Source organism: Solanum tuberosum, unplaced genomic scaffold (assembly GCF_000226075.1).
Source record: "Solanum tuberosum cultivar DM 1-3 516 R44 unplaced genomic scaffold, SolTub_3.0 scf00365, whole genome shotgun sequence".
Lineage (NCBI taxonomy): Eukaryota > Viridiplantae > Streptophyta > Magnoliopsida > Solanales > Solanaceae > Solanum > Solanum tuberosum.
Genome location: NW_006239290.1, coordinates 423,104 through 448,484, shown reverse-complemented (window position 1 = coordinate 448,484; position 25,381 = coordinate 423,104). Strand labels below are relative to the sequence as shown.

General features: G+C 30.6%; 3 protein-coding genes across 8 annotated transcripts; all 3 read right to left on the bottom strand.

Moving 5' to 3' along the window:
• Nucleotides 1-1,853: 1,853 nt before the first annotated feature.
• LOC102580920 (uncharacterized) lies at nt 1,854-3,177 on the bottom strand. The gene has a single exon (XM_006361644.2). The coding sequence runs from the start codon at nt 2,971-2,973 to the stop codon at nt 1,945-1,947; it is 1,029 nt and encodes a 342-aa protein (XP_006361706.1). The 5' UTR covers nt 2,974-3,177; the 3' UTR covers nt 1,854-1,944.
• Nucleotides 3,178-7,396: 4,219 nt separating this feature from the next.
• LOC102580574 (uncharacterized) lies at nt 7,397-9,602 on the bottom strand. The gene is made up of 2 exons (XM_006361643.2): nt 9,306-9,602; nt 7,397-8,988 (listed from the first exon to the last, which is right to left on the bottom strand). The coding sequence occupies exons 1-2, from the start codon at nt 9,357-9,359 to the stop codon at nt 8,182-8,184; spliced, it is 861 nt and encodes a 286-aa protein (XP_006361705.1). The 5' UTR covers nt 9,360-9,602; the 3' UTR covers nt 7,397-8,181.
• Nucleotides 9,603-20,077: 10,475 nt separating this feature from the next.
• LOC102579379 (shugoshin-1) lies at nt 20,078-24,689 on the bottom strand. 6 transcript variants are annotated; one of them, XM_006361638.2, is made up of 11 exons: nt 24,483-24,689; nt 23,739-23,938; nt 23,607-23,644; nt 23,361-23,469; nt 23,224-23,247; nt 23,069-23,137; nt 22,650-22,691; nt 22,475-22,571; nt 22,330-22,381; nt 21,881-22,223; nt 20,078-20,539 (listed from the first exon to the last, which is right to left on the bottom strand). In XM_006361638.2, exons 2-10 carry the CDS (start codon nt 23,907-23,909, stop codon nt 21,932-21,934), a joined length of 894 nt encoding a protein of 297 aa, XP_006361700.1. In that variant the 5' UTR covers nt 23,910-23,938; nt 24,483-24,689; the 3' UTR covers nt 20,078-20,539; nt 21,881-21,931. The 6 variants fall into 6 exon arrangements, with proteins under 6 accessions (XP_006361700.1, XP_006361702.1, XP_006361704.1 ...); XM_006361640.2 differs by having other exon boundaries at nt 23,739-23,930; XM_006361639.2 differs by lacking the exon at nt 20,078-20,539 and adding an exon at nt 20,540-20,988.
• Between the last annotated feature and the right edge of the window lie 692 nt (nt 24,690-25,381).

The following is a 25,381-nucleotide window of genomic DNA, read 5'->3' as shown; positions in this document are numbered from 1 at the left end:
TATATATATATATATATATATTTTCAATATTTTCCTCGCGAGAATTTTGTTTTATAACTTTATTTCCTTTTCAAACGACACTTGTTTAAATAAATGTTTGTTTTGATTGTTATGTAAATTATATTGTATCATATCGTTTAAATTTATCGTTAGGTAATGATGAAAAGCTCAGTAATAACTTATTTGGTGTGATCGTGTTTGAGTTTTTGGCCAAAATCATCCTTCAAGTACTATACCCCCAAACTTTAAGTTCATCCTTAAAGTATCATTCTTATCAGAAAACATTCTTCAAGTATTTAAAAGTGAACAATTTTCATCCTTCTACTTGAATTTATTAGAAAGTTAACAGATCCCACAAAAATTAAGTCATCCCTTCGTAATTATTATTCCTAGATACGCCAAAAATACTATCGTGAACTTTTTCGATAATTGAATTTAGCATTATGCAAAATCTTTTAAATTGATAGTTTTTTTCCATTTATTTTTTCATGTAATTTGATATTAAAAATATTATTAGTTGAAATATGTTTCTTCTCAATTGAATATGCTGGAAGCGGCATTTGTTGGAGACTTCCTCTTCTAATAATGTAGAATGAAACTCAAATGCGAGACATAATCAATATTTTGATCACTTCTACATTAGATTGGCCCAAATATTTATTGATCTAAATATAGTTTGGCTATGAAAAAGGTAAAGATAATTAAGCTTCAGCTTCTTTTCGTTACTAAATGAGAAAAAGAGCAGATCATGTATCCTCACACCTTCCAAACATTTTTTTGTTTCAGTAAGCAATAGTGTCTAACATTTTTAATATTTTTTTTCAGGAACTTCTTATAGCATGTAATGAAATTATGCAGGAAAACTTTTGTTGATAGTCACCTGAGCTGCTCATGTTTTTGTAGGATCCATTAATTTTTTGACGATATCTAATAGAAGGATGAAAATTGTTCACTTTTAAATACTTGAAGAATGTTTTCTGTTAAGAATGATACTTTAAGGATGTAGTTTAAGTTTGAGGTATAGTTTAATGATGTTTTTGGCCAAAAACTCGATCGTGTCGTTACCTTAATATTTTCTTCTCATTTTGTCTTACCTTTTAATTTCATAGTAGCTCTACCTCGTATCTTGCTTTTTTTTTGTAGGTTTATCATTCAAACTATGGATACGTGACATTGTGTAACGACGTAGAACAATACAATCTATCGAGGATTTTAGAAATAGCAAAGATAATAGACATAATAAGACTCGATAGCTATAGTTTTGTTAATTGCGCTCCATAGCTATAATTTTGTTTGCTATGGAGGTTGTGATTTGAATATCTCACTTGCAAATATACAAACAGGGTAAGTATATACAATTGGAGGCTATGGTTTGTATATTTTGTTTGCTTGTAAGTATATACAATTGGAGGTTACAATTTGTATATTTCGTTTGTCTGTTTGTATATTTCGCTTGCGGATACACAAACAAGATAAATATAGACAAATTTTATATTCATACGTTTAAGAATTTTTCAGCACTCCGTTTGTATATATGATTTTTTCATAAATCGTATACAAATAGATAAGGTAAGCATATACAAATTCTAGATTTATACAATCAGAAATTGAATTATATAAATTTTGTATTTATACAATTAGGAAATTGAAGAACAAAATTTCGAAAAATCATAGCTACAAATTAAAATTATACTCTAGATGTTTGTTAGATTCTCCGCTCGAAATAAGGGAAAGGTCAATTCAATTCTCGATGGAAACGGAATTTTGCGAATTCTCCCCCGAACTGGAAGATCATTTCGAGATCTTCGAACATATTCGAGGGTTCAATGTTACTATTGTAACGTGTCATTTTGCGTAATTTTCCCACTACAAATAAAAGATTCCAAAAAAAAAAACACGTACACACACATTGGCTGCATGCAAAATATGAACAAAATACACCATTCAAAGCGTAATAGTATTCGTCTCTGTAATCTCTGTATAATCAACATCTTCACATTCCGTCGCCAATTTCACAAGCTGAAGAAGACTACCAGTAGCTAACATGGCTTTCGTATTCAAATCATGTAAAGCTCTTTCATACAAACACCCAATTGCTCCAATTGCACTTTCATACAATTTTTCATCTTTTTTATGCCCCATTAAACAATGCCCTAAAATCCTCAAAATTGGCTGTAACAGCTCCCACGGCAGATGAATCCTCCTTTTCAAATCACCATTATCTTCCCCCACTTGCCCCGACGACCAAATTCTGCAAAATTCGCAGAATTCTAGTTTCGATTCAACTGGAATTTGGGGGATTTTAGCGTAATAGAGTTCCAATGCTACCCCGACGATACGACCTCGTTTCATTGATCTGACGGTTCCGTATGGTTCTAAGGTGGGGGAAATTACGGCGAGATTGAGTTCTGTAGCGGAGTTTTTAGCTGCTTTGTTTGTTTCGTGGTAAATACTGGAATGTGATAGATCTGGGATGTTGACGGTAATGGATTGGGAGTTTCGACTGGTGGTTTCGTGTGCGTATAATGCTAGTAAAACAGCTTCGAATCCGGCTAATGGCTTATGGAGATTGACTTTAGAGAGATAAACACCAGCGATTACGGGTAGGAATCGGAGGACGACGAGGTGGAGTTCGGGTTCGTTGGATTGGAATGTATCGTAAAGCCATCGGCAGAGATTGTCGTCGCCGGCGCCGGAATTAGGTTGACGGAGGAGTTTAGAGATTTGTGCGGCGGTTTCGGTGTCACGGAGGAGGCAGGCAGCCGGAGTTTCGGAGGAAGAAAGTGAAGGAGGCACGGAAGGGAGAATGGAAGATAATGATTGGATTGCGTCGTGAGCTTTTGTGTAGGAATCGGACCATCGGATGTGTGGTTTGGTTAGGGTGGTGGAGGAGTCGGTATCTTGGTCGCCGGCAGCCGTGGTGACGGCGGAGGGGGCGGTGGTGGTGGTGGAGGTGGAGGTTTCGTCGGACATTGATATTGTATTGGAAGGGGAAAATGTTAATTAGAGGGAAATTGATTATTGAAGGTAATTATGGAGATTAAGGGATTTTTTTTTGTAGTTTGGAGAAAATTAAGGAATGAAAAGTGGATCTTAATGCATTAGTTTGTTTAGAAATTAAAAGGAATGTAGTAATTAGATAGATCATAATAAAATTAAGTATGGAAGGAAATATCGTAGTAAAACAATCATGTTGACATAATGAAAAAGAGATAGTTTGCAATGAAATTGAAAAATATGATAATACGATAATAATAACAAGAATATAAGTAAGGAAAATTAATCAACGTTTGATTATCTACTAATCTTATGTCTCGAGTTCCATAAACATCTATTTAGGATTATGTGTTTGGATCAAAAAGACTGTAGGATTGTGTCCTCCTAGTCTTTAATACACCTTATCTCTGCCCCTCATCTTTTATTTCCATCTCTCATAATATTTATCGAGATTATATATACTTACTTTAAGGATGATCTTTTTCTTACATTACGAAAACAAGAAAACAAATAAAAAATGGAGCTAAACATGCAAGGAGCATTTCATATTAATTGTATTCTCTCTATCTTTCAACACACTTTATATGTATCCTCACCTCTATAGCTCTCATTCCTACCACCCTACATTCTTATGGCCCCGGGGGCGGACCTAGGTTGTGTCGAGGGGGTTCACCTGAACCCCCTCGATCGAAAAATTACGTTATATATATAGGACCAAATTCTGATTTTATGTGTACATATATTAAAATGAACCCTTTGATAACAAGTGAGAAGCTTTGGCTCAATGGATAAGGGGTTCAACAGTGGCTTTTACGTCATGGGTTTGAATCTCATGTGCAACAATTCATCATCTCTTATTTTTTATCCTTTTTAATGCATGGAATTGGGCTCAACTTTTGGGCTTGGATCATCTTTTCTTTTTCATTATTTTTCTCTTTTATGTCATTTTTTTTCTAATTTGTTTTTGTTTAAATTTATTAGACACATTTTTTTTTATTTCTTCTTATATCTATTTGTCATTTTTATTTCAACATAATTTTATGTACAACTACTTTAAAAATGATGAATTATATATATAAAGATAAATTAGATGTAGTTGAATGAAGAAACTAAAAATCGTCAATATCCTTTTAATAATATATATTTAATAGAATTCATGGAACTTCTTTTCTATTTTTTCAATTCTATTTTAGAGAGATGGAAACTAAACTTATTTGATTTACTCGTCATTTTTTTTTTCAACAAGTGATAACTAATCTAGTAAATTAAATTACATGAACTAAAAAATTGACGATGCCATTTATTTATCTTCTGAATATGCATTATAATTTTAGTATATCTATACTTACACGTTTTAGAGAATCTTGATAATTTTCCTAGTAATATGTGTTTGAATGGATACTAATTTAAAAAAAATTAAAATGCAAAATAAAGTAAAATATTACAAAATAAAAGTATAAAAAGTACAAGAAATTTTAAGAATATTCAATGGAGCAGGGTAAAAGTAGGAAGAAATGCTTAATGCGGTACGATAAGGTAATATAAATTTAGCGGGTTAAGGTAAATATTTTTCTTCTCCGTCTCACTTCCTTTTTCATCCTTTAATTTTTCATGTGTTTTAGGAATTAACTTATGTAATACAACTGATCCACTAATTTTTTTAATCAATGTAGCTTTGTTCTCAATATCTTCGATTAGTTTGGTGTTAACTTTTATCAACCAATGAGATACCCTATACAAAAAACATGTCGGAGTTACTACGCTCACCATGCACTTACATTACCACATGAGCTTCTTCTTTAAATTTCGAACCCCTGAGCTTAATTCCTGGATCCGCCACTATATGACCCTACCTCCTATAGATTTGTCTTTAGATTATACATAAACAATTTTATATAATATAATTTACGTACATATGAAACGCAAAAAAAGAGAGTAAGAAGTTTATTTATTTTTCTGAAAAACATTTTCTTTTCATGGGAAACACACCGAAAATATTCAGTATGCTATGGTGATATATGTATCTATGAGGTGTATATGAGTCACTTGCATTTCCGCCCCTATGTTGTGTTAAATTTTTAATTTTTGCCTTTTAAGTCAAGTAATTTTTTTTGCAAGACATAAGTTTATAATTTTGCATCATAATATTTCAAAAATTATACTTCACATTTAATTTTTAAAGTTAAAAATAAAGATCATCTCATTAATTAAAGGGAAAATTATGTAATTAAATGTGTATATATGTATATGTAGTTCATATAAGATTTGAAGGTCCAAAACATAAGGAAGCCCAAGAAAAAGAAACAGTGGAGGAGCAGGGATTGAAGTACCAAGGAGTGAATTGTTAATTATCCAAGCCTAAAATACTAGTACTCTAATTTGTTAAATATTTATTAATATTTTGAAATTCTGAATTAAATTATTCAAATCTTCATACTAATAAATAAAGTTCTTACAATATAATCAAAGGTAATATATTGTAAATATATAACTGCCATCTAACTTAAATCCTTATTATTTAAATTACAATATTACTATGTGAAGTTAGACTATTTTATGTCTTTTAAAAATATTGCACTAATAAAACTAAGTATGTAAAAAAAAGAAGTCAACTTGAAATTATAATTTTAGTGTGTATATGCGTATATTTAAGGTTTTTGATGACCGAAAATAATATTTTATGTGTGATAATAATACACCTACGGTGTTATTGACTATTGTGAAATTAGACTGAATTTTGACTACAAAAACTTACATGGAAACAAAAAGAAATAAATATAGGAATAAGTTATTTGCAATATTTTATTTAACCTAATAGATCAAGAATTGTATCTTCTTTAGTAATTTTTGCTAGTTACCAAGTATGAAAATATTTTTAATTAGGAAAGTAAAATAGATTCCTAATTGGAAAAGAAAAAAGAAAAAAAAAATCTTTTTGGCAATTAATTAGATAGTAAGGTATTGTAAATCACCAATGCGAGTAGAAATGGACTAATGATACCCATAATGCACTCATTGAAAAAAGGTCCAACTATCTTTTCACTAATCATATTTGAGTCTCGACTCTATTGTGCATATATTTTATCATCCTAGTATAATCCACTAATATACCTTTACACTCTAAGTATGTCAAGAAATTTCATATCTTTATCAGGCTAACTTCATTTAGTTGAACGTATGGACATGAATCTGATCCTCAAAAATGGACACATCTCTCCTCACCTTTGTCTCCACCATCTCGGCAAAACTTTCATGGTGTGACTCGATAATTCAGTACCTCATTTAGTCTTTTTTAACTATATATTTAATTTACCCCATTATTATTGTACTGATTTCACTCAAATCCCTTGTATATTAGTTAAGGTTCTAATCTCTTTGTATTCAGTTTTGTAATCAATTTGAAGCTTATGAATAAAATTATCTCTAATTCCTTAGTTTATCTTAGTTTGATTTGAGCTTTTGTTCTTAACTCAAATTTGTTATGCAATAAATAACTATTACGAAATATGTATAATGTATTTATCGAATTGGTGCAGAGTTGACGTTCTTCTACTTTGGCCCAAAACACGAACAAGAAAAAGAAAAAAGGACAAAAAAACTTTCTCAATCACCAATAAAATTGAAGATTATCATGTGCTAAGCATGAGAATGAACAGCTTCAATGAAAGCAACATCAAAATTTTACTTTGATTTTTCATTATCCATTGACTAATTTCATTGAATTGGGTGGTTAAATTAAGCATGACCTTTATGTAAGTTGTAGCCATCACAATAATTAAAAATTTCAAGGTTTTGTTACCATATTCACAACTAGTTCAACTAACTCTACTTTTGGTCCATCCAACAATTTTTATTTTATTTTTTTGGTTTCCCATCCGGTGTCCGGAATCCACATTGGAGCTCCAACTAAATTCAGATCGCGCTCTGCAGGGCCCATTCGGGGGTGGCGCTCCTAACAGGATTTTCTCCATACCCAGGGATCGAACCCGAGACCTCTGGTTAAGGGCGAAGCACTCCCACCAGTGCACCACAACCCATGTTGGTAACAAAATTATTTGTTAGTTTCCCTCCAAAATGAATGGTAAAAAAAAGAGAGGGAAATTTAAATGGATATTTCTTATATTTTTACCTAGGATTCTTTTAATTTGCCAATGAGATAAAAGTAATTCAATTTCCTTTTTATGTATTTGTATGAAAGTGAAAGTAAAGTTACTTCAACTATAGATGTCATTTTAATGGCAGACATAAACCATGTATGGTAGGTACACCTTATAGAAAAGTAGAATCATTTGGAATCTTTTTAATTAAATTACATGTTGCTTCTTTAAGTTATAATATTGTATATCATAATAATAATCCAAAAGAACTTGGAAAATTAATGAATGTGACATAAAAAAGGAAAAAAGGAAAACAAAAGCCTTCATTAAACTAAATCATCTTCTCAATGATGACAAACAAGTCTACAACATCATAATCTCTCAAGATACACCTTGCATAATATTTTTATGCAAAATTAGACCAAGAGAAAAAAGATAGCAAAGTATACATATAGTAAAAAAAAAAATTAAAAAAAAACCCCAATAACTCATATTACATGGGGAAATAATTAAAATAAAAGATCAAACTCCTCTCTCCATCCAAATCAAAGGGCTTAAAAAACAAAGCACCAAGTCATGATCAAGAATACAACACTTTTATAGTGAGACATTGATCTTGAAAAAAAACCCAAATATGTAACTAAGTAAAAGGCCATTCATAATTAGGCCTTTTGTCAAAATCCTCTAAATCTTGGTTAGCTTAATAATTAAGAGGATTGCTTAGTTTCTAAGGCAAACCAACTAATTTTACAAAGATCCTAATTGGATGGAATTAAATGGCATGCATATGATATCCATCCATTTTCATGCTTAGTAATTTTTACCTCCTTTTTCATATGAAAAGGATGGATAATGCATATGCTACTATCTAAACATAACCAAACCAGGGTTGTGGCGAGATGGATGAAATTCCTCCACCTTCAGGTAACTTAACTCCTGATGGGAGCACTTACTTTTCCATGTAACGGGCCCTGCACAGCTCGAATCTAAATTAGTCGAGCCAGTAAATTTCAGAAGAGAGGGAAAAAAAAAATACTATACTACTTAAGGTGAGCTAATTATAGAGGTGGGAAAAGAAGGAAAAGCACTACATGTTGGACAATGATGATTGGTGAACAACTTTTTGATACTTTGAAGTAGTGTCAATGCCTTCAACAATGTTAAAACCAGCACCAACAACATCCCTTTTTTGCCCAAAACATGTTCTAGCACCGGGGGAAATTCCCCCGGTGCTACTACTCAGGGCAGAGTCCTGATGTAGCAAACGCGGAGTAGGGGAGGTAATAGTGACCGGAGGAATGTCAATTGAGTTGAGTTGTGGTGGTGGATGTTGCCATTGAGGTAGTGGTCCTGCTAGTAAAAGTGTTTGAAGTAATGGCCCTGCTTCCATCACAGCTTGCAAGAATTTCCCCTTCTCTGGCAATGGCTTCTTGATTACAACATTTTCGATTAAATCTTGGACTAATAATGGTGGTGAAACAACATTGTTTTCATCACAATCTGAGGAATTAGAAAGTACACAAATGTTGTTGTGGTTAGAGTCAACTACCCCTTTTAAAATTTGGTCATGTTCTTGATTATCATGACTAATTGTTGTGCCACTAGAAATAGGTGCACTTTCTATAACAACATTATTTTGGTTATGTTTTTGAAATTGAAATTGTACTTGTACTTGTTGTTGTTGGAGCAATTGTTGTTGTAGTACAATTTTCTCCATTCCAATCCTTTGACATTTGCCTTGTGCTTCATCTCTTTCTTTCATAACTCTAGTCAATAGATCCTTAAGTTGCAAAATCTCCTCATCTTTTCTTGCAAGTTCCTCATGGGCTGAAATCACAGTATTCTCCAATTCCAATGTTGTGTACACCAATGAATGCTTCAATTCCTCTATCCCCTATCAAAAATCCCAAATCCACATTACTTACACACAAAAAAAAATGGTCGTTTTAAGGGGTTTTAAGCTATATTGCTCAAAACTCTTCAAAAATAGTGACAGATGCATGTCAGATCCTTCAAAAGCAGTACAATACAGTACATTATTTTGGAGGATCCAATACTGATGTGACATCACTTTTGGAGAGTCTGAGCAAGGTGGAGTTGAACAATGAACAATGAACATGAACAAGAATGTTAGTTATTGACAAAATCAAGAAACTAAGAATGTTAGTTAGTTAAAAGAATCAAGAAACAAGAAAGTTAGTTAAAATTTACCTCTTCTAGGTAGTAGTTATAAGGCCAGCTAAGAGGGCTACATTGATCTTCCATTTTTTTCTCTCTTTCTTGTAAATGTGTTTGGCTTGAAAGAGGTTAAAACAAAAGAGGGTACATAAAAAAGAAGTCGAGAGTTTTTGAGACTTACTTATATAAACTAAGTTTAGTTTGCTTTTTTATAATGCTACTATAGTAGTAATAGTACTATTGCTACTTTATCTTTATTATTATCTCACTCTAAGAGAGGCAAAATGTTTGTGGAGAAAAAACACAAAAGGCCAAAAAAGAAAAAGAGAAGGGAAAAAGGGGTTATAGTGGATATAAATCACAAATATAATCTTGCTACTTATACTTGTTACTATAAGATTCTTAGTACACAAGAGGGCAATTTTTAATTTTTATTTTTTTAACTGTTTTTAAAAGTAAAGAGGGAATGTGAACTAAAGAATCCAATTAGGGGACTAATGGGAGCTACAATGAATCTCCTTCCTATGCAAAAAATAAATAAATGAAGAAAGAGACGCACACATGAGTGAACACATTAATTAAAAGCAGTATCACATTTTTGACAAAAAAATTTTTGTCTATCTTATGGGGTTTCAAAAGTTTTTTTTTTTTTTTTGCATAGTCTTGTTTAAGAAAAAAAAAATGGCAATTTAGTGTTTTAAGTACATATTTTGATCAAATGATAAACCATTAATTTTACTACTAGAAAATCAATAATTTTCAAAGGACATTCCATCAGACTCTGGCTCGTTAGTAAGGGATTTTCTGACAAAAAATCCATTGGATAGATTATCGATAAGTTTGAATTTAGATGGATTTGAATGTGGAGCTTTATTTATATATTATATATTGTAGTAATTTTAACTTTTTTTTTTGGCTTTTTAGTGAATTTTTGGAATGTTTGAAATATAATGCTACACAAGCTAGTCTGCCCAATTAATACACAATTATTTAATTAAATATACATGTCAACTTAAAGCATGGCAAGATCATCTAGAATAACAACTCATTCACAAGATCAAGATTACACCATTTGCATAATCAAGAATTGTTTAATTATAATATAGATTAAGAATTTGTAATTAATACATATAAATAATATAGTTTAAATTCAAGCAAAAAAGTTCCCTAACAAATTAAAGAAATATATATAGGATTTAGCTTGCAAATCTTGAACTAAAGATTTGTTTTGGACTCTTATACCAAAACAAGTGGAATAAAAATATATAATGGATCCAAGCTAGTCTGAAAATGTTGATTTATCCACAATACATTTTTTTCCCTAGGTTCACACTTTTTATAAGAAATTTAAGGGGTCCATAAATTAGGACTATAGGACTTGTGCATGTGGACAGTGGACTTAGACAAAATAAGAAAAAATATAAAAATAAAAGGCCTTTGTTATGAGTATGTGAATCATATTTTTGATGATCGATGTATCTGGATCAACTTGTGAATATCTCGATTAATTCAACAAAATATGTGTTATCTTTTATCAGCATAGATACTGAGTAACCTTTGAACATGCAAGTATAAAGTATGAGTCACCTAATTTTTTTTTGTTTGTTTTTTTTTGCTTTTACTTGAACTTGAGCTTGAAACTTCATGATTTTCAATGCATTTTATTTGACCACTAAATCATATCTTTGGATGTTCGAATTATGCGTTTCTACGAAGACAGGACGGACTGCGGAGCCACCTCTTTAGCTATAAATTTAATAGTTTTGATTTAAATCTTATAATTATAATGTATTATCATAAATAAAAAGATATATAATTTAAAATTTATAAATTAAAAATTCTGATTTGTACCATATAATATATAATGATGAATATTGAAAGTTGTGGAATATTTAATGTAATAAACTATTTGGTCAAAATAAAAGATAAAGGTGAGTAATGATGGGAATGACACACACATTCCATCTAAAGATTTTTTTTTTTTTATATTTTTCATTTTTTGCTTTGATAGTATATGCTTATGGTTAACCTTTTTGACTCTAATAAAGATAAAATTGTATGGACTAGGAATCATAGGTTATGTCTAATTATTAATTTTGAATTATTTTTCTCACTTTCTTTTTTTGCCGCACTGTGAAAGCGACCTCGTATTCTCTTTTTCGTTGTAAGCCAAAAATTCTTAAAAGGTGGTGCCTTGCATTTGTGTTTAGATTTTTAGAAATTAATTTGAGCTTTTAATTTAAGAACTCTGTTTAAAATGAATCGATGATTTATCGAAAATAATTTATCTATCTCATAATATAAGTGTAAAATTTATATATATTCTATCATCTCCAGACTGCACTTATGAAATTATACAAAATATGTTATATTATTGTATTTAAATTAATTTTTGAGAATATGTGTGTCAATTTTTATGAAAAGTTATCTTAAGATTGCCTCATAAACACATTATTTGTAATGTTATAATTTTTTATTGAAAGATTTCATTTACTTAATAACATTATTAATAATTTAACTTAGGAAAATCTTAATCTCCTCAAGTAATTTAAATTTCCTTTTTTTTAATTCTTTAATCCTTTCACAAAGAAAAGGAATCAATAAGGCTTTTTTATTATCTTTTTCTTCTTGGTGAAATTCAGGATTAAATTTAATAAAAGATACTTACTCATATTTGATATTTAAACTAAGGTGAAGTAATGAAATATAGAGAAAGTCCAAATCTTTTTCTTATACAATCCAAAATTGCTTGTTTTAACCTTGTTTATACTCTCATCGCTAGCAAATCATATTATATACGATTTTATCATTAACATAGCTTCAGCTTAAAATTGATATGAACTTAATTCACTTATCCAAATTCTCTACCATGAAGGAACCGTTCATATTTACCTCTCCAATTGAAGGAATCGTGCAAAACGAGACTTTTTCTAATGATAGAAGTAATATTAAATCAAAAAGTTAATCAAAAGCGTAACAGAATGATAAATTTGACTCTCTTTTTTATAAGTACATAATGAAACCCTCTATTTAACTTAAACAATCTCTAATATGTATATAATTTAAATTGATATAAACACTGTAAATTTTTTAAGATTTTGGAGGGAAGATATATTATTTATAGGGAGGAGGGATTAATGGTAGGGACAACATGAAAACCTTTTAGAGAACAAAGTAGGTATTTGGAGAAAAAAAAAATAACGGCTTCTATTTTGACTCAATTTCTTTCACAATTTTGTTTTTTTTTTTCTTGGGTTCTGTTCCACCACGCGTTGGCGTGTGGGTCCATTTTGTGGGACCCATTCATGTGTATTCTTATTGGCTCATCTTATCTAAAATACTGAGTGGGCCCAGGTGTTCATTTTTTTTAAAAATAATAATAAAATAAAAAATTCGCATTACAATGTTGTAATTTTGAGTCACCAAAGGAGCAAAAAAGGTGGAAATGGGGCGGGAGGGGGGTTACCATCCAAGCAATTCTCTCTCGTCGGGATACAGAAAGGGGAAATAAGAAAGGAGATTATAAGGTGGAGAAACAAGTCATCACCAATAAGTGAAAGTTCAGATATTGAACCAATTGAGATTTTTCGACCCCTATGTTCTACATTTGTCTTTTTTCTTTATGATAGGAATTATTATTATTTTTGAGAAGGTGAAAATGGCTTAAGTTTGTCCTCTTTTCTCTTATAAGATGTTAATTTTTGAGTTAAAAAAATATTCATCCATTCATCTATTAGACAATAATTATCCTTTACGATTAAAGATAACTCACATTTATACAATGAGCATTTTTAACCGTAAAGGAAAATTAGGGCCAATAGCTGAAAGGAGGGATATTTTAACACGAACAATGTTAATGGTAATTCAATGAGTGCAACGAGGTTATATTTAAACCATTTTCAATACGTTAGCGATATTTCTAATCCTTTTTGTTTCTTTTTTTATTGAAAGACCTTGACAGTTTTTTTTTAATTATCCGATGTTCGATATTTTCATTAGGACGTGACTATATATGATTTCAAGCCGAAAAATCTCATATTGAAAATAAAGTGTTTCCTAATAAAATGACTTTAATATCCAACTCAATTTCAAAACGTCTGATTAAGAATGAAAGAGTGTTTGTCACTTTGTTGTCGTAAACTTTATTGGTATTGTATTAGTAGTAATCTTCCTTGCCAAACCCGAAAAAGATTGAAGTAAACATAGGAGATTTTAGAAAAAGGAGAAGTGGAACTTTAGAAATAATAATAATCGAAAAAATAAAGTTTATTTTATTAAATTCTAAAAAAAGGGAATATGCACATAATCTTTTTAATAGTTTATGTCCGTTATATTAATTTGTTGAAATCATCTTTACAATACTTTAAATATTGTAATCAATACGATTTTAATGTCTTTATGCACCTTTGAATATTTATTTAACATTTTTATTATATTTAATTACCATGTAATTTTATAATTTTCTATTTCTTAAAATTCATTAATGATGAGAACTATTTATTCAAAATAAAAAAATGTAATGGTTCTACAATTTTTTTAAAATTTTTTTTTTGAAAATTAAACTATATACTAACTCAATATTGCACGGATTATATGCCCCTCGTGTGGAAAAAGACATTAATACATTATGGAAATAATAAAGACATTAGGCCCTGGGATTTATGACTTCCAGCTGGATTATCTATTCAACTAAACCAATTTTTTGTGTAAAAAATAATATACATTCACTTGACTTATAAAATAAAATATGTATTTTCAAAATATGATTATAAGTGAAAAGGCTGTTATGCAACTAGATTGAGAATAAAGTGTAATTATATATTATTATTATTATTATTACTATTAATTATTAATAAGCTATTACGTGAAATATGTTGCTCACTAACTTGTTTGGATTGATCTATTTTAAGTATTTATTTTTATAGTATTTGGGTAAAATTTAAAAATATTTTTAAACACTTACTTTTAAGTCAAAAAGACAAAAATAAGCCCTAAAAAAAATTAATCTATGACTTTTGACTTACAAGTCAGAAATTATAAGCTCATTCAAATAAATTCTTAGACTACACAACGACTTGGAACAAATAAGAGGTGGAGGCATGTAGCTATCATAATATAAGTGAATTTGAACGAATTTAATAGATTTTATATGAACCCAATAACTATTCAAGTTATAAATTTGATATCAATAAATTTCAAATATTTGCTTCACTTTTAAATAAAATACTAGCACATTTGATACAAATAACAAAGTTGGTCCTTTAGGTTTAAATTTTTCACTTAAACATACATTTTTGCAATTTTGATCCTTTAATTTAATCTAATATTAATACTTTTGGTCTTTGTCAAATATATAAACACATTATAATGGTTAGATTTGACGAGAATTATATATTTAAAAAAATAATAAACAATACTTAAAAAATATTTCAAATCCAAAAAGCTTAGACAAAATGCCAAAACTAGACAACAAAAAAATAAATCGCACAAAATACAAAAACTACACAACCCTCCAAATTTGAGTAACCGACAAATCTTTTTTTTATATCTGCATAATTTTTGTTAGATTTGACAAATTATAGTTCAATTAATATATGATGAACGTACCAAAATTGTTCACTTTTAACAAATTTAAAAGATCAAAATTGTCAAAATATATATATTTTAAAAATTATTTTTAACCTACTAAAAAATAACAATAATATAGTTTTGACATTTCACAACACATTTACATAAGTCTCAAAATTATATCTACACATAAAGTACTCCATTATATAGTCTTTGTATCTATTAACTATTCACCTTTCTTTTACATATATGTTACAAGTAATTACATAAGACTCATCTTTTGTCGCACTTAATATTTATGTCAAATTAATAAATATAATATATATATATATATATCATTCAAAGTATGATTAACTACTAATATTAAATTATTTATTTCGATGTAAACACCTACTAACTGGGTAAGAATACTCCTTCTAGAATTCTTTTTACATCCATTAAGAAGTCATTTAATAATATTAATCAAAAATAAAAAGGACATAAAAACTAAAAATAATTTGGTAAAGGATCACATAATCAATTGACCTTTAGGGAGGAAATGATCACTTCAAATTCAGTTTATCTAAATGGCGCATTTTCAATGGAATAATAAGTAATTTTGGAGTGTCTTGAAAGTCAAATTTCACTCATTTTCTCATGAATCTACAGAAGATAATGAAATAAAATGCACCCAAAAAAAACACATGAAGGTGAAGTTGCACACTAAGCCAGCATGATTTTTACAATTTTTCTTTTTCCTCCATAAATTGTATCACAATTACACAACATTATCTCTCACGCACAATAATTGATATTATGCATTAACCCCTCATACGTGTCAACTTCCTATTGGCTCTGACCTTCTCCTAATCACTCATGAATGTAAAGTACGATTTATGGATTCACATGAATTCAATAATTTTACGCATGTTAGGTATATAATAAGAAATTTGTTACTTCCTTTGTCTCAAATTATCTCTAAAATTAAATATCTCAAATTATTTGTCGTTTTAGAAGTTCGAGACAAAATTAATTCTTTCTGCATTTTACCCTTAAATCTTAATAGTTGAAGTTCTTAAAGACTACAAACGTATCAATTTTTGAGTAACTTTAGCCTGTCTTTCCTTTAGTTTTCTAGTTCAACTAAGTGACTTCGTAGCCTTAGCCTGCTTTTTTCTTACTTAGGCCTTCGCCACTTCAAACATGCGCACCTATTCTAGTGACGTAGGCCCACCCGATCAAGAAAAGAGATTTGCGATTAACCACTACATGAAGTAAGCTATCTAAAAGCTACAGTAAATAAAATTCTTTTTGAAAACAAACCACTAATCTGCCTTAGATACTCTTTTAAGTCCGTGTAAGGCAGAGGGAATGAAGGGACCTGTAGGAGGCTGAAAAGTTGAACTCTTTATTTCATATTTCTTTTCTTACTTATTGAATGAAACTTATGTAGTCGATCATATGGAAAGATTCCGCAAGGATCTTGGCACAAGAGGAAAAGATCAGCTTCAATCGTGATGTTATGATTATTGAAATTAAATACAAATGAAGGATAAAATTAAATAGTTAATCCCCCTTCTAACGATTAATGTTTTTTCACGGATCGTGAAAAAAAAATCATGACAAATAATTTGAAATGGCGGAAGTAAAATATTTATACATAATTTGATTAGAAATTCAATTATTGTGTATATTAGTTTATGATCGTTGTAAAAAAACATAAACTATATAGTCCTGAATTTCCCTTTGTTTCTAATAATGAATATTTTACAAAACATGAGACAAAACCCTAAAAAAATCAATTAATGGGATGGAGGGAAAATGATGTAGTACTTAAACCTAATCATATAATTAACAATTTTTTTGCCTTCCACTAAACCATATACTAACTAACTCCACTTAATATAAATTACTATTTTTAAAATCCATTTTATCCATAGTAGAACTAATTTTAATTTCAATTAAATAAATGGATATATAATTGATGGGATAAAAACTAGTGGGTGAGACAAAATAATTACAAAACATATGATGTTAAAATTGTAAGTGTGTTTATGAGAACTAATCCATTTACACAAAGTGTGACAACCTTAAAAAAATAATACTTCAATGGCCTTTTCTAACCACTAACGGCCATTTCAGTTGAGTCATAATGAATACTATTCTTTTTGGTTTTTCGTATCGTATCGATGTCTGTTTGTATCTTTTTTAAAGTTTGATTAATTTGAATTTACGTCAAAAGTTTTACTTTAAGAATAACCTGCTCCTTACTAAAGGTATTTCTCCATACTTATGATTTGAATTCAAAACCTCAGATAAAAATAGAAGGAATACTTATTACTCTACTACCATCGTTAATGATGGGTCATAATGGATGTCTCTCCTTATTCTGTTTTTCTGTCCTTTTATAATTTATCCTTTAAAAGTCATAAAATTATTTTATTGTCATATAATGAAAGTTTGTGAGCTTTGTTAGAATCAAATTCGGAATAATCAAGTGTCTTGGAGAAGTTCAAAAAAGTAATTCCCGTGACAATAAATCAAATGAGAAGTCAAATTTTATTAAGAGAAACACAAATATTTAATGTAACATGATAATTTGATTAATTGTTATATATATATATATATATATATTTATTATTATTATTATATTTTTCCGAAGTTAACATGTGCACGTGCACCTCCACTCTGTTGGTGGGATGGAATACACAAAGATATTTCATGTGATTAATTATCCTATGTTTTAGATCATATAGTTAATTTCATTATTTTAGTACAAATAGCAGGATAAAACAATTCAAAACTACTTAATATTTATAATCAAATGTAGATTATAATAGCTCACATTTTATTTCAAAATTATTATCATTATTCCACTATCAACCACGTATACTTTTAAATGTCAATTCTTGACAAGACACCACTTGACTCACAAATGTTCATTTTCTCGTTTTAATAGCGGGAAGCTTAATTAACCACAACTTTTCCACCACTTTGAATTTTGGTTGAAATATATGAATTTCCAATAATAATGTCAAAAAAATTGCAATAAAATACTTTGCTTGTATTAATCACAATTACGTATAAAAAAGTGAATTTAGGATTTAAAGTCTGTACGTAAATTCGAATTCAATGTATACATTCATATTTTAACTTTTTGGCATATATAACTCGAGTTGAAATAATTAATGTTCACAAAGACGGAGTCAAGATTAATTGAAACTCATAGGATCAAATTCTGAATACAAATTCATTAAATATTTATGAATAAGTTATTATTATATATTAACTTAAGATCTCTTATAATTCTTCATAAATTTTAAATTCTGAATTTAAATCTGTTAAATCATACGTATTTCAACCGATGTCATTGGTCCAAAACCCACTACGATTCAATTTTATTTTTTTTGGGTCGTAATATCCATAGTGATATCCAGTCTATTTTCACGTTACTATAAATTAACAAATCCATGCACCGTTTTTTGGATAAGACTTTTTTTCATATCACAAAGATTTTATCTTCATTTTTTTATTGAACAAATGGGAAGAAAATAAAATAGTCATCCTTTCACTAATTATATATTTTTTAAAAGTTCGTGCAAAAACACGGTTTTAGTGAACTGTATGAGAAAATGATGGATGATAAAGGCATGGAAATTAAAAGAAATAAAAAGTCTTTTTCTTCCTTTTTCAACTTCACATTTGCGAGTTGCATGTGAAATTTTTGTTATTTTCCTATAATAGTAGTTCTTTTTTTTTTCTTCCAATTTTTTGCGTGTCAATTTTGTCTTATGATTTACAACAAGAAATATATTATATTTAATGTAATCTCATAAATCGTATCTTGGAAGAATACGATGTACGCAGATTTTATTCTTATCTTATGAACAGAGTCAAAAAATTTATTAAGAAGGTTCGAAAACTAATGAATTTTGAATCAACTAAACAACGGAGTCAATCTATAATCTTGTGTTAGGAGATTCGAAATATATATATGCACATAAAACATAAAAAGATTACTCTATATTACAATGTAATTTCTTGTTGTGAGGTTTGGATGAATACTTTCTCGTCCCTGCTTATGAAGATGGGGAAATTATTTTCGAAAGACCTTCCACTCAAGTAGAATAAGTTTTGTCTTATGATTTGTGATCTTTTAAAAAAAATCGAAGGTTCTATATCACCGGTTTTAAATACTCCCATATTGGCCATAATTAGTGGTCTTTATCTGACCCTGACTTCTAATTAATTTGCTAAATTGTTTTAATTTGTCGCTATCAACTCATGTAGATGAAAGATTAGTGATACATTAAAATAAAATTGGAATTGAAAAGAGTTTGAATCATGTATATCGTTTCATCTAAGAACTTAAACTATTTAAAAAGTAAAATACTTTTAATTTGATTAAGTTAAAGTTCATCCGATATTTTTTGTTAAGCTAATCATATCTAAGTATATTTACTTATGAATAACGGTGAGACTCAAATCTACGATGAATATAAAGAACACTTGCCTACTCTGATAACCTGTTGAATATTATGAATTTTCTATCTAAATATTTAAATTGTTAAAGCAAAAATATTTTTTATTTATTTAAGTCAGCAAGAGGAAGAATTATACATCTAAGGATTTTGAAAATGAAATGAAAAAGGTATTGGTTTGCATTATTTTATTGTGTGATACAAACTCGTCTTGATTCGTTTATTTATATTTTTTTTATAATTTAAATAAAACTTTTCAAGATTTATGTGGTTAGTCTAGCACCGACACTCACCGCACACAACGACAATAATCTGATGCACAATACATTCCGCATTTAAAAAGTTCAAAAAAGGGTTGCATCCTTGTAAGGGTGTAATGTAAGCATCTTATCACAACTCGGAGGTGTGATGTTTATAGCATCGAAACACTCACCACACAAAAAATGACAATTCGGTGCACAATGTATCCCAGAGTTCAGAAAAGGGTTGCATCCTCGTTCTGAAAGGGTGTAGTGTAAGCATCATACTTCGATGCAAACATTAATGGTTGATCCCACAACTCGAACATGTATTCTATAGCATCACATCACTCACCGCATCGCGTTCACAAAGTTCAAAAAGGGGTTGCATCCTCATTCTAAAAAGGTGTATTGTAAGCATCTTATGATGCAAACATTAGTGGCTCATCCCACAACTTGAACTTGTGGATCTATAGCATCACAATGCTCACCACATAAAAAAGGGATATTCTAATGCACGATACATCCTGCGTTCACATAGTTAAGAAAAGGGTCTCATTCAGAAAGGGTTGGGTGTAACATAAGCATCTTACCTGATGCAAAAATCTCTCCAAAGACCGTTTTCAGAAAATAGTTGAAACACCACTTGCACAACTAAAACGAAAAACTGCACAACAACCTAAGATTACCTCAACATACTCTGATGAATTTTGTGTTCCTAGACCCAACTTCTTGTCAAGAGGGAGACTGTTCAACGCGGTACGATTTTAGTTTTTGGAAAAACTACATAACATATCACTAATTGCTTATATCCATCAGTCCTGATAGTGAGCTAGCTCCTTTCAAAGTTGCAAACACAATCCCTAGGTTGCGATGTAAGCTTACCAAATAATTCTGAGCAATGGTGAAAGTAACAACTAACCATGTCCTCCTTGACAACGAGGTAAACTCCTATCATGCCAATGGATTCAGATTGAACGTACTCGAGATATCTGGGATTCTGTGTCAATACAATGAATAAATTTCAGAATGGCTACAGCAAAAATTCAATCAGATACATAAATTGGGAACAATGGTAACTGATTATACAAACACAGCATGCTTGTTGAACTACGAGCCTTTCATGTTGGACAAATCAGGTTTTATAACCTTGTTCCACTTGCAATAGAAACAGATTCTAAGGAAATCATTAACATGTTGCAGCAAGGAAACGATTGCTACTCTCATTTAATTGATGACAGCAGGTACTTGATGCATAAACTGGGGCACCATTCACCAAGCACACATTCAGAGAATGCAAATGGAGTGGCCGATGGCTTTGCGAAGCATGGAGCAAGGATGAATATTAATGAAAACTTGATGCTATATCATGTACGACCATCTTTTGTTGTTTCTACTTTTATCAATGACTGCATGGGGTCTGGATACTTCAGAAAGGTGAAGATTTATCTATTTTCACCACATACAAAAAAATGTGATAAGATTTATCATTTTCCTGGTAGTTTAAAGTCAAATAAACTAATTTTACAAGGCAAATGCATTGAAGTTTAGAAAAAATAGGATGATAGAACATAGAAATTACATAAAACAATATATCTTCAGTGATTGATTATAGTCCAGAATATGCAAAACAACAGTTCAGTGGTAAAAGTAATGAAATTCGAAATCAAATACCGAAACCTGTAACATGAAATGGAATAAGGAAGAACATATTTGTAATAACTTTCTTAAATTCTTCTTGTCAAGGTATCATTACACTTAATCGTTCATATAATATATATCTGCTTGATTTTTATTTGCATTTACATCTGCAAACTCATCCCCCCGCCAAGCATGCATCTACAATTCATACCCTTAGGTTATCATTAATGATTAAATCTACCTGAATTCTAAGTATATATAGCAGACATGGTCAACACAACTCTATATGCATTTAACTTCAACAAAATTATCACCTATTACCAAAGAAACTTCCAACTTCCTTCCTATGTTGAATTCTAAATCTTCTGTACTCTACAGTCAAATAAAATGAAGAGCAAATCCCTCTATTGAACCAACATATGGACAGTATAAATGACATTAGATTACTGTGGCAAGTACGCCGGATGCAGTCATCAGTCCAAAAGCATTAAATCATCAATCACCATGAAAGAAGCATCTAATCAAGATTGTACAGGCAGAATTTAAAAAAAAAACATTTACTCCGGAAACACATAGGCGATGCAATTTTTGATGGATGGGGAATAAAACTTTGAAGGAGCAGAGATAGAATTAGTCATACAAATTTCAACAAAAAATTATAAACCTAAACTTGACAAAAAGTACCAATGGAGGATCTTACCATTCAACACTTGCTCCAATATCAAAAAGGTATACATAAAGTGCAGGTTGTTCATTGCGGTCTTCGCATTTTTATATTCACAGGAATTTCCTTGTACGACTGAACTCTCTTAGCTGCCTCCCTTGATGGCCTGCCCAGAGATGCTCTTCCGAAGGGTATAGGTTCAAACCTCGAAGAAGGGTGTACATCATCGGATGACATGCATATGGACGTCGAAGCATTTTCTTGCACTGGATCACTTGTTGATGAATGCAGAGCACAATTATCTTGTACCTCGAAAGAATCTTCACTGAGTTTCAGAGCCTCAGGTTTAAACCTAGCAGACTGCCTCCTTACGCAGGATCTGTAAAGACAACAAATTTGTTAGGAAAATTCTCTTATCAATGTTTTGAATCTGAACTTCAGATAAACCACCACCATACTCTTCAAGTTAACATGCACAGCCTAACCTTTTATTTGCCGTCTTATCCTCACATTGAACTTGCTCAGAAGAGCCCATGCCTATGCATCAGAGATAGGGAACAATATAAAAACAATAGTCCCTAAGTACTTTTTGTCAATAAATACCATATCACACCAAGAGGCTACACTCACTCTTTGACTGGGGTCTCTTTTTGAGATTTCTGGCTTTCTCGGCGTCTCCTTTTCTTAATGATAGATCTCCTGCCTCCTCACACTTCATGGGTTTCACCTTTGAATATTGACAGCAAAAGAGTGTATTAAAACCAACTCTACGACATTATGGGATTACCAAAATCGGCTTATGTACCTCATCATTCAGATCTTGGCACATATTTGTTCTCAGTTGCTCCTAATTGAACAAGAAAACTTCCTCAGACAAACAGAAAGAATTGACAGTTTTCTACAACAACAGTATACCCAGTGTATTCCCACAAGTGGAGTCTGGGGATAGTAGAGTGTACGCAGACCTTACCTCTACCTTGAGAGGTAGAGAGACTGTTTCCAATAGACCCTCGGCTCAAGGAAAAACATATCAAAGCAGATTGAAAAAAATAAAAGGGAAGTGAAGAAATCATGGCAAAATACTAATAGAAAGCATGACAAAGCATTCTGAAAAGAGAAACAATAACTACAACAAAATAGTGTGATTAACATATTAGAGATGCCAACAATCAATAATTAGATAAATATGCAGAACAAATTTGACTATCTCTAAACTGTACTCACTTCTGCTTCAGACTTTCTAACATTAAGTACGCCCTTTATGCATCCAAGCTCATGTTGTAATGTTTTGACCTAATATCAGCCAAAATACCATTTAGATAAGCTTATGGGGAAATCTAACATCAAAAGAATATCAGATAAAAGCATCCGATGCTCACTCTATCTTTATTTGAATTTAATTCCTGGAGGGAAACAAAAGGGGAAAAAAAATAGTTTTAGCACCATGAAAGGAGATCAAATGTTCAGATAACAAATGAAAACTTTGACGGGCTCAGAAATGGAAGAGATAACAAACCGCAAGCATTTTAGTGTTTGCTTGAGCAAGCAGCTGATTTTGTTGTTGCATTTTCCGCACATTAATTCTCAGTTTCTGCATCTCTACCCCAGTTATTTCAATGATCTTGCTATAGAGAAAGAATCAAGGAGCCGGACAACAAATCGCAAGAAAAGAGGCACTAGTACCATTATAAAGTACAAAAGTGACCCAAAACTATTCGACAACTGGAAAAGTAAGTGTCATTCATCTGCAATTAAAGGATACTTCCTTTCTGCTAACATCTTCATCAACGCCATATTTTCCTGGATCAAAATTTCCAATAAAGCAAATTAAGCTAAACTAAAGCTAATTCCATATTTTTAACACAATAAACCACTAAACAAACACAAAGTGTACCTTCTGGATCCTTTCTAGATGCTCTTTCGAAGCAGCTGGGATATGTTCTGGAGTTTTATCTTGTCTAGACAATCTCTTTCGCAACGGTAAGTTACTGATATCAGCAAGCTTTTTCCTTGGACTATTCCTGGTATTAGCCTCCATTGCTTTCCCTACTTTTGTTTCATTCATCGATTTTCCCCTTTTCTAGACCTTGATTTCTTCGCACGAAACAAATTTTCCTTTAGTTTAACAAATAAAATTCAACTTGTTTCCGTAAAAGAGAACTAAAACATCAAGTAACTAGTCCTAAACTAAGCTAGGGAATGAGACACCAACAACATCTCCTGCAACACACGAAGAAATGCTAAAAGGCACGTGTAAATGTCATTCAATGTGGGACTCCTGACTAAAGGCTAAATTGGCTAAACCATCAGCTAACGAATAAATACGAGCAATAGAGACCACCCAATACCTAGCCAAGAGGTGACGAATGCAGTAGACGGTAAAATTCAACTCTTTAGCAACAGTCAATCTAACAACTAAGATTAAATCAATAATATAACTAAAACGGAATTTGTACTGAAATTCACAACATATGATAGTCACTTCATTGCTTATAATCTTAATATTCTCTACTCAATCTTTCCGTCGTACCCTAAAAGGTGTCAGATAATCAGCAATAAAAATTCAAACAAAAAATGCACAAAATAGGAATGCAAATTAGGGCTTTCGTCAAATTGAGAAGAGAATGAAGGAACTTACAACTCGCCTTCGCCGGAACCTCGCCGCCGAGGGCTGTAAACGTCACCGTCGATTGGCTGTAAACTTCGCCGCCGAAATGCAATTTGAAATTTGGGGCCGAATGTCAGTCGAACTTTGAGTCCTTATTCACGATCCATTTGGCTACAAATTTGATTTTTAAAAATAACCCCCCAACCCCTTCTTTTTGATCCCCGCTCCCTCTCTCCCTTTTTTTTTTTTTTTTCTTTGGATGATACTTAGACGCAATTGATAAATGTATAGTTTATATTTGGCCAAACACATACACAGCCCCTTAAACTTGGTCCCATTTTTTCATTTTGGCACTCCAACTTAGCCTTGTTCCATTTTAACCCTTGAACTCCATTTTTTCTGTTCCATTTTAACACGAATTACTATTTTTATGATTTCTTTATTTTATATATATTCTTCAAATGCAACTTCTTATTTTAAATTGACACGTGTCAGTTAATTCTAAGTTAAAAAAATTAAAAATTAACAAAAAATAATTCTTTTTAAAAAATAATAATTTCTTTTTAAGAGTGTTAAGTATTTTTTGTGTGAAAAATAACCGACAAAATTGTGTTGGTTTTCTTTCTTAAAAAATTCACCGACAACCTAATAAAGTTAGTCGAGTTTTAACATTTTTTAGTAGTGTTTTTAGCAATGAACAAGAGTTTTTTTTTTACTCGTATTGAAGATGAGTTTTTTTATTCGTATTGATTTATATTAAAAATTAAAAGTGAGTATTTGCGTTAAATTTAGATAGCCTAGATGATAAGAAAAAATAAATAAGTAGTGTTATTTAATTTAATTGAATGTTTAAGAAAGAAAATCAAAGAACTTTCGTCAATTTATTTTCATGCAAAAATACAGAGAAATATCAAAAAATAATATTATTG

Coding starts and splice junctions, on each gene's coding strand:
- LOC102579379 (XM_006361638.2), bottom strand. CDS start 23,909: ATGAATGAAACAAAAGTAGGGAAAGCAATGGAGGCTAATACCAGGAAT. Junction 23,248..23,360: donor CAAACACTAAAATGCTTGCG/GTTTGTTATCTC, acceptor GTTTCCCTCCAG/GAATTAAATTCAAATAAAGA. Junction 22,382..22,474: donor AAAGAGACCCCAGTCAAAGA/GTGAGTGTAGCC, acceptor TCTGATGCATAG/GCATGGGCTCTTCTGAGCAA.
- LOC102580920 (XM_006361644.2), bottom strand. CDS start 2,973: ATGTCCGACGAAACCTCCACCTCCACCACCACCACCGCCCCCTCCGCC.
- LOC102580574 (XM_006361643.2), bottom strand. CDS start 9,359: ATGGAAGATCAATGTAGCCCTCTTAGCTGGCCTTATAACTACTACCTA. Junction 8,989..9,305: donor ATAACTACTACCTAGAAGAG/GTAAATTTTAAC, acceptor GATTTTTGATAG/GGGATAGAGGAATTGAAGCA.